We start from the raw sequence: 12,284 nt of genomic DNA on the forward strand, positions 1-12,284 counted from the left end.
CAAGTGTATAAACCCAATAAGCCTCCTGAGTATCTTATCAGGATCCTACCTTTAGGTGTTAAGACGATATGTTCAATCCCAAAGAAAAGCAATGACGGGGCATCATGTTATTTATCATTGAAATGCTAACTTGCTTGTCTTCTTTGTACAGGCTGAATTTCTTCTGAATACACGAGTGTATTTAATCGCCGCATGAAACTAAAGCTTAAAAAAATCTGGATCGCTTTTAGCCCCTTTTAAAGATGGCAAATCAAACAAACCAAGCAGAAAATTCACTCCTTAATTTCATTCATTTGCTTGTTTTGTGTACAAATAGAAAATGACAGGCAGATATTTAATGCTCGTCTCAGGGCACAGGGCAGATATAATGGCCACGTAAATCCAGCACCTCTCTGCTGGCAAGGCCGCAGAGTGTCCTTTTCATTGTCATCTTTCGTCTCATCCACTGCTGGTGTGTCTGTTGCTCGCTGTAGATATTTGCCAGCCCACACACCACCGACACCGCGGAGCACATCATCCCCGCTCCATCCTCCATCTTATTCTGCTAATGAGGGAGGTCACATAGGGTCAACTTTTGTTTATCCCAAGCTGCATCAGGTGACTGTGGGCAGCAGCGTTTCATGGCAGACTGTTCATTTTGCAGCGTGTCTCTCGCACAGATGCACACGCTTACCCTTATCTCTCTGCGGTGCAAGATGAAAAATCTAAAAAAGAGAAAAAAACGAAAATGAACAAAATCAGGAAAACATCCAAATCCTCGTGCCGTCGTTATGAGGATCATCTCTTCCTCATAACTTCGTTGGCTGATTTTATTACCGACATAAAAGCACCATTGAGTGTGTCTCATAATGTTTATATTCTGAGAAGTCCCATTGGTCCCTCTCGGCACTAAACCTGGCCAGGCACCACTTTGGAAATTAAAACAGGATTTTACCAACAGTAAAGCGAACGCATTTAGAGAATAATTACGGTTAAAATCTCAAGAACAGAACCAGGTTTTGATAACAGAAGAAACAACACATCAATGCTTCTTCCTTATCCAAATTTTATATGGTGCTGGCATGGCATGATAGTGTGGCACATTTGTGGGACAATATAAATGAGTCTAGTGAATGCGGGCCAGGTCTGTGTCCCTGTTTCCAGCTTGGCCCAGGCAGCAGCAGTAGCAGCTGATATGAGTGAGAGAAAGCTCATTAATCTGGACACATCAAGCCAGGCACAGTCCCACCTGCCTGTGATCCTCCCACTAAAACTGGGACACACCTGGGAGTTCACCCACCTGCTGTCAAGGTCATCAACACAAACAAGCACAGACACATGAGCACGTGTGCAGACACGTATGATTTTTATACGCGGTAAAGCTCACGCTGAGCGAGGAGGAGCAGCACACATGAAGCAAAAGATCACAGGCCTCACAGTGGATCTGTGCAGCCAGAGCAGAGAACATGCATGACATTATGCAAAAATATGAACATGATATGATATTGACATTGAATGCACTGTAAAAGCCTGATCATTACATACTGTATATTCCCATCCCCTGCCTCTCTTCTCGCCTGCTTTAGCTAATCCTCATCCACCATCCCGGTGTCTAATTAGAATATTCATGTCCTAATTAAGAGGTGAAGCAGGTTCTCTCGTGTTGAGGAGAACAAGGGGTACATGGAGGTTAGCCTGGTATCACTTACCTCTGACATCGCTGAATACCAATTATTCTCCCTCACTTCCCACCTCTAGCCTTCCACATGCTCCAACCCACAGGCTAACAAGCTAACCAACCAACGTGTTTGCTTATTATCGGCATAACGTGACTGTTTCTATGCGGTTGTGGGTAGTTGTTAGAGGTGTGATGACGGAATGAAGTGTGAAATTAGCATTGCAGCATGTTCAAGTAAAGGTTTTTGCAGTTTTCTGTGCATTTTTCAGCTTAATTGTTGCACTGAAATCAGACTTGTCTCAGTCTACTGTGGAGGAAGCGCCTTCTAATCAACTACAGCTCTGGTGCAGCAGGTAGCAGAGTGGGACATGTCAGAGTGCCACAGCTGGCGTCCATGCTCTCCTTTTGTGCCCTCTCTCCATGGCAGTAGTTCCACTGGCAGGCAGAGCTGTTGTCTTTCATTACCCCAGGCTGTCTCAATCTCCCATGAGCCCCTGGGTTGGAACAGTCTGGTGCGGCATGGTGCGGTGTTGCCCGGCACCAGGCTGTCCCCAGAGCCGATGCCAGCTCCATGTTGGACTGTCTCGTCGTCGATTAGGACATCGCCTGGGCTGCTTCAAGAACATGAGTGCCCACAGCCTGGCACTATTAGGATCTGCAGAGCCCGACTGGGGATACAGGCGGAGAGTCGGCATCTTAAATGGGCCTGGGGCTTTATTGTCTCAGAGATGCTGAGTTATGCTAATTCGCCTTCTTGCACCGCAGCTCCAGAAGCCAGACAGCGCAGCCATCTGAGGATTGTGAGCTGGTTGCTGAATTAAGAGTACTGATGCATGTAGGTGGATGTTGACTGCTTGTTGCCAACATTCAATCAAGAAATGTCCACTCAATATCCACTTTTTTATGTCCACTATGTACACCTACTAGTATTGAATTGGACTGTCTTATGTCTTCAGAAAAGCCTGAATTGTTTCACTTCTACCTTTTAGGTTGGAAGTCTGTTCTTCTGTTAGTTTGAGATTTCTTGCTTCATCTATACCTCTTAATTCTTTTAAGAATAGAAGCTTCTCTGTTTGCAATATAATCTGTGTATTATGTTCCCAGTTTGTTTGGGGCAGAGCAGAGTAACTGGAAACTACATGAAGAAATGTGAGGAGTCAGTTTGCTCTGTATTTCAATCTTTTATTGAAGAAGCTTAAAGTTGACTTTAGGGACGGCCGTGGCCAAAACAACAAACCATCCAGATGAGCAGAAATAAAACCACAACAGTAAATATTAATAATAATAGACAAGTGATGTACTCCTAAACCAAACTTGTTATCAACACAAAAGATAAGGGAAAATGGAATCTGAGAAAAATTGCACAACTCTCCGATGGCGCATCCTAAAAGAGAAGTCTGAGGTAGTTACTAAGATACAAGACGGAAATGACTTAAAGTAATTACTTTTCCCCAACAACAACATACAAAACAGCTGTAAACAAAGCCCTGACAAAACTGCTCACAGTACGCAAATACTTTGCTTCTAAGCAGGCACAATTGCATCCAAAAGGCATTAAAAGTGCAGTTTCTCAGCATTTATATACCCCCAGGTGGACTGAAGTTGGAGCAACTAGAGGTGAAGTCCACAGAGCCTGAGGAGCAGCACAGCACATATTAAAAGTTTTACACTCACCTATGGAGAAATGCAACAGCAGCAGTGTTGAGAGGAAACACCAAATGAACTCTGGTCCAGTATATTGCGGCATATGCATAACAACCCAGTCTAAAATGTACAACAAAGTTTTTCCATCTTGCGATCGATTACAGCATTACCCTGTGAAACACATTGCTTCTGTCCTAAAGTAACAACAGGGGAAGGATTTTAGAAGAAACCTGATAAATTGGAAGTTGAGATATCCTCCCTCTCATTGTCTATTGGATAATAAACTTTCTATCTTCCTTAAAGTTGAAAGATTACACTCTTATTAAAAGAGTCCATCTGGTCAGTTTTGGAAAGTTTTTCAGTCTTCCTTTTAGTTTGGACCGAGATATCTTAGCAAAATTTTGTACAGATATCCACATTTTTTACAGATAGCCATGAGCACCAGAGTCAAGATTTATGTTTTCCCAATACTTTAGTTCACAACTGACAGCCTGCAACAACAATGACATTCCCATCAGCCTCAGCTGTACAATAGTGTGTATTTACTCATAATTAACACAAGCAGAACTAACATGGACACTGTAAACAGTATCCATCAGAGGGGAGTACAAGCACAATATAATTTAAATGTCAAATCATTTTAAATTCTGTCACCTCTCAGTTATTGCATCATTTCAGCAGAGTGAACACACCTGTGATCACCTGTATTTTCTAATTAGGTTCAAATGAGCTGTAAACACCAGAACTTACTCAATTTTGGACCTATTGGCTGTGTCCATCTGCATGTCTGCATCATGGCTCCACATGGAAAATAATTGACAGAGGAGCTGAAAAATGTAATTGTGAGACTTCACAAAGATGGCAAAAGGATTACAGAAGGATCAGCAGCCAACTAGAAATGAGTTGAAACGCAGTTGCAGCTGTAATCAGAGGGCACAGAACGAGCCGAAGCACCGCTAATCAGAGTTGCAGTGCCTCCTAAACTGACATCACAGATGGTGTGGTCCTTGTACAGTGTGTCTCTGAAAAGCAGAAGGGCGGGTGTTTCACATTTCTCACAGGGTCTGAGTGGCTGTGGCAGCTCAGGCAGTGTGAAGGAGAGTTCATGTCATCCCTCATCTACAGTAGCCGAGAAAATCCCGTTTGTTTGCTGTTTGGTATAAAACTGCAAAATGACGCCTAAAGGGGATGGAGAAAAGAAAAGCCAGATGAATGTTGGGAGCCCATCCTTCGGTCAGATTATTGTTGTTTGGTTCAGATGGGGTCCAGCATGTTTGTTGTGAACCTGGTCAGGACCTCCACAGTGAATGCATGGTCCTGACAGTGAAGTACAGATGTGGAAGCTTGATTATATGGGGCTGCATGAGAAATGTGTTAGACAGGTGATAGATGACACCATGAATTGAATATCAAAACGCTGACGGACACTTGGCAGGCGAGGAATATTCCAGCATGATAAAGTTCAAAAACACACTGCTAAGATCATACAGAAGAAGAAAAAGATTTATTTTTCAAATGACCTTCCCAAATACATCTCTGTGCTTGTATTAAACACAGCACCTCTGGGGTATTTTAAAGAGGACATAGTGCAACAAAATCTCTTCAGCAAAGAAAAAAAAACCTGAAGAATGACAGAGCATCTCTCCAGAAACTTGAGCTCCAGTGGTATTATCCATGCTGAAGAGGACTGAGCGTGTCCTCAAAAATGTGGACATATTAAACATTTTATACACACAACCAGTCACAAGTTTGGACACACCTTATCATTTAATGTTTTTTCTTTCTTTTCATGACTATTTACATTGTAGAGTCTCACTAAAGGCATCAAAACTATGAATGAACACATATGGAGTTAAGTAGTGAACAAAAAACTGAAATAAGTCAAAACATGATTTATATTTTAGATTCTTCAAAATGGCCACTCTTTGCTTTGATTACTGCTTTACACACTCTTAGCATTCTCTCAATGAGTTTCATATTATGAGAAGGTGTCTCCAAACTTTTGACTGGTAGTGTATATTAAAAATATACAAGATTTGAATCTCAGTAAAGAGTGCATTGAGCTTCCACTGTGGGGGCTATGCTCTAATATAAATAAATTAAAGTAAATCTAAATTGTTTCATTTTGCTTAAGAGGAAATTTCTTGCCCTTCAAAATAAAAGTACTGCAGTTACTGTATGGTGATATGACTTTGAATTATTTTAAATTTAAGTGATATTACACACAGGTGTACTCCCTTCTGTTGTATACTTCACAATACACCAGATATTATCTTGACATAGTATCTCAAAAAGACAAGTTTATACCATTATCAATACCAGGAGATTTACAGGTAATTTTAGTCGTCTCCTCTGTTAGGAGAGTTTTGATGTACAGTCTTTATTTGAATGAAATTTCACTTTTACTGTTTTATCAGTCAACACTTAAGTGTTAGAAGCTTTCTAAGTCTGCTGATCTACTTTTGATTGGTTTTGATCACCAACTTCTCTCTCCTCTTTGTGAGACACCTAGCATAATCTGCTGCTGTACAACAAGAACCGTTGCCTTCGATCTGGCTTTACTGTTCTCATGTGTTTGTGACATGTTGGAGCTGGTAACTTTGGCAACAGCATGTTCATCATGCTCATATTTGCTTGATCGTGCCCTGCGTATTGCATTGCAATGCTCAGTTGGACGATAAATTGAACCTCTTTCCCAGTCTCCATGTTTCATTTTAGCAGCTTTATTCATTTGTGACTCACAGCTTTTTTTTTATCCAGTGTGTGACTTTGAGCTGTTTGCGTAAATGTGGAGGCGTATCTAATCAAGTGGATTCAGAGTTTTTATCTCAGATTTACCTACGTATCTGAGTCAGTGTCTCTACAATGGGATTCAGAGAGCTTTCAGAGAACAGTGTGCTGCTGACAATACGTCTCCATCAACTTATGGCCTCTTCAAGATGTTTCTGGCCTTAACCTAGCATAAGAGGCATCCAAGCGAGGGATAAAGAGAGGCAAAGAAAATGAAGATGGAGACTAAACAGACTTGTCTTTGTACTTTTTGGTTCTAACTCAGAAAAGAAAATAGAGGCTAACTGTGTACATGTAAACTATATTTCAGTTATACCAACTCCAACAGATATCTCTGATTTGTATTGGCAGTGTGGATGTGTACCTGAGCTGAACTGATGTGAAACAAATTGAACTGAATTGAGCTAAACTAAAAATCTAATGAAAAGGAATCGAGTGGCATCGAATCAAACTGAGTAAATTTAATTGAGGTGATCCCAACCGAACTGAAATGAAACTGTAGTGGTAATCAGTGATACTGAGGGTCACTGAGGTAGACAGGGAGTGGAGTCAAAGGAGGAAGAGGGGAGGTGGACTCTACAGTTTCAGCCGAGTACTGCAGCATTTGAGATAAATTGTAAGTGACAAGCTAATGACTGTGGCCACTAGGAGCCTGGCAAGCCGGAACACAATCCACAAACGACACAAGTAAGGAGCAAGTCTTTCGCTCTTCTGGTCCCCTTTTCTTTACCCTCTTTGAGTGGTCCTTTACAGCACACCAAGTGAAAATGCACACTCAGCTCAGGCACAATTAATTCACCACTGTACATGTGTTGCCAGAAAACCATTCCTTTCTAATCTCTTGTTCGACATTGCCTTACCAGTCGAGACCATTATTTCTCCTAGTTTGTCCCACTGGCACTCGAGTCCATTTGCTTACCAGCCGGCTTTTTCCACCCGTCCTGATGTCTGCTCGGCTTGACATGTTGAGCAGCTGTAACACTGATGGCTTAAAGCTATTTTCCTTTTTCTTCCTCCAGTCTCCTGGATGGTAAACTACCTAATTTGGTCCTCATGAAAAAAGGGATTGAGTTTTGTTGTTGCCGGAGCCCTGCATGCAGGAGTTTCTGTGGCCCCTGATGCCTTTCAGCGTCTGCAGATTAAGTCTTGTGACACTCGAGGCCAATGGGGGAGTCCGGACTGTTGCTGCTGGTTGTGAGACAAGAAGCTGTATTTCCTGCCAGTGCTGGACTCTAATCTAACAGAGAGATTTTCTGTTCAGCACTTCTGTAGGACTCATTAGAGAGCCCTTTACTGGCCTATTCGGGTAGCTACTTTTGGACAGCAGAGTGTGTTTGGCTGTGTGTGTATGTGTGTTGGATGTGCCAGTGCACGTGCACGTGTAAACCTGGTGTGTGTAAGTGTCTGACTGTCCCACCTGTTCCCACTCACTGAAGCGTTAGCGGATGTGTATGTGTGCACTAAGGGCCATAAACTCACAACTACTCTCAGATGATTGATATAACCCTGCAGGATAGGACACATCAGCCACATCCCCCACTGTGTGAGAGCTCCACCTGCTGGCTCAGCTCCTCTCATTTCTCTTCACCTGACCGAAGGAAGAGACGTCCATCAAAGCTCGAGCCTATTAGCTTCCTACAGCCATCTGGTGCTATTTCTAGATTGATGTATATGACCGGATCTAAATGAGTCTGCAGAGAGACACATTCATTGGAGGCTCTATTTACTGAAGCGCTCTATGAGGGGAGATGGTATTGATATTTCATTATGAGTCTAATAAAGGGCAGCCAGTATTGAGTTTTCATTAATAGGGCTGGTTTGGTGCAGATTAACATGTCTGTGCACTTCATAATGACTAGGAGAGATGCTAAATGACTCCAGCTGGGTGTTTTAACTAGCCTCAATGCTTTGACTGATCTCACAATCGGCTGCATCCTTTACGACTGAAAAAAGAGTGGGAGGGAGAGACGGAGATACAGTGATACATGGGAGCCTGCATAGAGATAGAGGAGACGGGCGTAGAACACTGAACAACCAGGATGTGATGAAGAAGATAGCAAGGGATTAAAAGAGGCACATAATGTGCATTAATAAAGAACACACAATAAACCAAGGGGGAGAAAAAGACATGACTCAAAGAAATGAAAAAGCAAAAAAGGTGCCATCTCAACAGGAAACATTATAAACTTGATCTGCTGATTCACGACCTCTGACTGGGTTTATTGCTGTTCCTCTAAGCAGTCCCTATCATAAGAGCCTCTGGCCATGAAATGTGACCTCGGGTGAACATGGCAAAGTTAGCCGAGCAACAAACAAACATTAGACCATCAGTAGGATGCATTGTGGATGTTCAACAAAGCTGTGCAGTGAACAGTGGCCTGTCCTTGACGTCCACTCTCTGTCTCACTCCCTTTCTTTGCTCTGATACAATGGAGGCCTGGACCAAATAGATTAATAGAAAGAGAAAGAAACCACAATGCAGGGAGGCTTATATACTGTCAGGATGGAAACACACACACACAGTCAGAGCTCTTCCCAGTGCTGAGTCTTGGGACAGACTGAACTTTCAGCACCATGGACAGAGTCACTGCAATGTGGAGGCAGCGCCTTGATGTTTTAGATGCTTCATGCAGTCGTATCCAAACAAAGCTTAAAGTCTGATGTTTTTGCTGGTTATGACACTCTAATAATGTAGTCTGCGCTGCAGTACACTTGGGGGCAACTCCCCTTCACTGTAACTGGACTAAATAAGGCCCGTTCACCTCCTGGTATTTTCCGAAGCACCGTGGCACATCTTAAAGTGGCGGCACCTCCATTAAAATGAGTGATGATCCGAGTCTGTTCCCACAGCGGAAAGCCAAGACTTTTAGGCAATAATGGATGGGCCTTTTACCAACACATTGCTCCCTCTCTGCAGCTTTGTGCATGTTTGTGTTTTTTGCATGTGTGCTGTTCATCTGTTATGGAGCAAGAAAGGTGTTGTAGCAGACTCCAGTTGTTCTAGTGGATGGTAAGCTGTGAAAAAGCAAACACGTGAATTCATGTCTTCCTTGCATTCACTTATTTGTTAATTCACAATGCTCAGTATATCATGGTCACATGGAAACTATTTACTCGTTGATCTGAGTCCTGCGTTTGTTTCTAGCAGTATTTGAAAGAACAATCACTGAATATGCTGTCTTTTTCTTTTTCCTGCTTCTTCTTACAGAAAGTATCTCAGTACACCATCATTGTGCAGGCCACCGACATGGAGGGAAACCTGAACTTTGGACTCTCCAACACAGCTACAGCCCTCATTTCTATCACCGACATCAACGACAATCCTCCAGAGTTGACAGTCAGGACGGTGAGTCCTGCAAATACTCCCAAATTGAATATGACTAATTATTAGCTTTTATTCTCCTCCCAATATATGTATATATATATATATATATATATATATATATACATATATATGTGTGTGTGTGTGTGTGTGTGTGTGTGTGTGTGTGTGTGTGTGTGTGTGTGTGTTTCTATTGCTACCTTGTTGTGTATTGTCTTTGTGGGGTTATAAAAGTAGCTCTTTTTGGTCATAAAATGAAATCAACAGATCAGTCTCTACATTAGGACCTCATTTTGCTAATCAGAACTGGCAGATTATTCCCTGTTCAGTAATTTGATGGTTATAAACTTTTATTTTATAGATTTATATTAGAAAAATTAGAAAATATTTTCAACATTTTGTTATTTGATATACGTTTATAGTTTTGAGGTATTGGAAGAAGGTATTCAAAATTTCTTCATTAACTCTCTTAAAGCAAAGCACTTTTTGGGCGATTTTTTTATTTTTCTGCTCCTGTCACATTCTTAATGACTGTGAACTTATTTTTCACTACAGTATAAAATCCTGCACCTCTTTGGAAACAGCACAACCATGGCTAGAGCAGAGAGAAATTAAATATGACTTTCATGCAGTATGACAAAGAAAAAACTAAAATCTTATTTTTTGATCATTTATTTCTCAAAACTTGATAAAAAATAATGGAATCAACATTAAACAATTTCTACTAGTGCACTTGGGTATCACCGGTGCTGGAAAAAATTGTGACTGTATATACTATGGATATTTTATGACTTATATTTTTCATTCTTATCTGCCATTTAAGTCCGTAAATTCTTGGGATGTGCTTGTTGGTTGCATCGAAGTCAATTCTCGGTTTAGCTGAGGAGCATAAATTTTTATTTGTTATTTATTTATTGTGCAGAATCTGGGTGGTTAGTATGGTTTGGTTCTGGCATTTTTTTAAAATAAGACACGTAGGATAAAGGGATTTCCTTGAAATGTCCAAATTTTAGTTTGCACTTAATTGTTTTTTCTGACAAAATCAGCACCGGACTAGACAAAGGATCATTGAAGGGTTCTATAATGAATGGTGTGAGTTTGATAATTAAAAAAAAAAAGCCTTTCAAATCCACCAGCAGGGTTTGGGGTTGACAGTGTTAAGGGGTAGATTTTCCCCCATAATTCTTATAGTTTTGAAAATAATGTGTACCTGTCTACCTGAACTGATCGGTCAGAGTTTCATGTTCGGGTTTGATTCTGTATCCATCACCTCTAGTTTCCATGCCATTCTAGTGTTCTATACAGCTGTTATTCTTCATATAGTGCATGTTTTTCTTAGGTAGGCTGTAAAGGTCTCCAAGTGAAAGACTACACTCAGATATCATTAGAAATCATGTTATCTCGTCCATGTCAACGACAACAATTGTGCAATGCTAGCACTATTGAAATGTGTTTTCAAAGAACACAGAAATGAGAGCAAACACAACAGCTGACAAAGATGTAGGATAAAGACAGATATATGAGGAGAAAATGGGTACAGAATATAAAGCAGTGACAGATACAAAAGCACTGTAAGAAACACAACGAGACAGGAGAGATGTGCCGATCAAGATCAGTTTTCTTCTCGCTCCTTTTCTGTACTTTTGCTGCTTACGGGGCCTCTGGTGGTGGAGATTTGTCTGGAGGCATCAGGTCTCAGTCCATAGTATCTGCAGGATGGTCTGACAGGAAGCCACAATACAGCTTTTCTGTAGTGTAGTGAGGTGGGGAGTTTGTTGGTTTAGGAGTGAGAATGATTGTATGAAAGAGGCTTGATGCGGACACAGAATTTGGAGGATGATGTTGTTTGAGTGTGTGCATCATTCTCCATCTGTAACTTGTTTATTCTCAGCCTGGTCGTACAACACAATCAAACGCTGACCACAGTCCGATGGACCTACAGGGTTGCTGCGGCTCTTTTTGTGAACATTTGGATTCATAAGATTCCAAAGAGAGACAGATGCTGTTTGTAGCAAAGCTCGGAGGCAGAGCAAGCACTGTGTCAGTGTCACACACTGTGATCCGCGACTCCTCGGCGGGGCTGTCGTCAGCGTGCATGCCAGTACAGTTCCAGCCGCATGCTCTGATAAGAGCTCCCCAGCTGTCAGAGGTAGAATTCAAAGAACAAGGCTGCCGCTCTGCTCAGAACTGGTCTTCATCCCTCGCGTCCTCGCCTGTGGTGATGGCTCCTTCACCAACCTACGCTGAGAAGGAGATCTAGACCAGAGTCCTTCATGCGGCCAGAAATGTTGTGATTCGATCGCAAAAACACATGAACATGCATGTATGCTCAGGCAAACTGTGCTAATTGTCATCTCTCCAGGACCTCGTTAGAGCTTGTACAATTATTTGGGCAGTAGGAGGAGCCAGAAATGATTTTTCAATTTGCTGGAGGAAGGGTATAATCTGAAAATGTTCTCATCCCACTTTCAGCCCTCCACAGCCCTGCATAATTGAGCTTGTCAACCGTTCACCACATTTTGGCTTGTGACGCAAATGTGGTAATGAGTAAAACTGAATAAAAAGGTGTTTTGTTTTGTCCTTCACTTAGACTCAGACAGCCACCGCGAAGGCATAGCTTTCCACCAGATGCCGCTTCCACTGCTTTGTCAATCTCGACTACTTGTTTTGCTTCCCACACAAACAACAAGACTTGGAGCACTTCAGTAATTATTTGTGTATGACAGACGCGAGAAGAATTCATTGCTCTCTGCAGGAGGCATAGAGAAAACATAAGCACGTTAATTAAGCGAAATTGCTTGCGGGGGTGTAAACCAAGCTGATATGTTGCAGCTAATTTGGAAAAAAAAAAAAAAGAAAGAAAAGCCAAAT

At 41.8% G+C, this 12,284-nt stretch overlaps 1 protein-coding gene across 1 annotated transcript in view; it reads left to right on the plus strand.

Moving 5' to 3' along the window:
- Positions 1 to 12,284, plus strand: part of cdh4 (cadherin 4, type 1, R-cadherin (retinal)) — a 234,573-nt gene that overhangs the window by 198,419 nt on the left and 23,870 nt on the right. Inside the window, exon 9 of the mRNA XM_051948214.1 lies at positions 9,300 to 9,437. Within this exon, the coding sequence (XP_051804174.1) occupies positions 9,300 to 9,437 (138 nt within the window). The remainder of the gene's footprint in view (positions 1 to 9,299; positions 9,438 to 12,284) is intronic.

This window comes from Acanthochromis polyacanthus, chromosome 5 (genome assembly GCF_021347895.1).
Source record: "Acanthochromis polyacanthus isolate Apoly-LR-REF ecotype Palm Island chromosome 5, KAUST_Apoly_ChrSc, whole genome shotgun sequence".
Classification (NCBI taxonomy): Eukaryota; Metazoa; Chordata; class Actinopteri; family Pomacentridae; genus Acanthochromis; species Acanthochromis polyacanthus.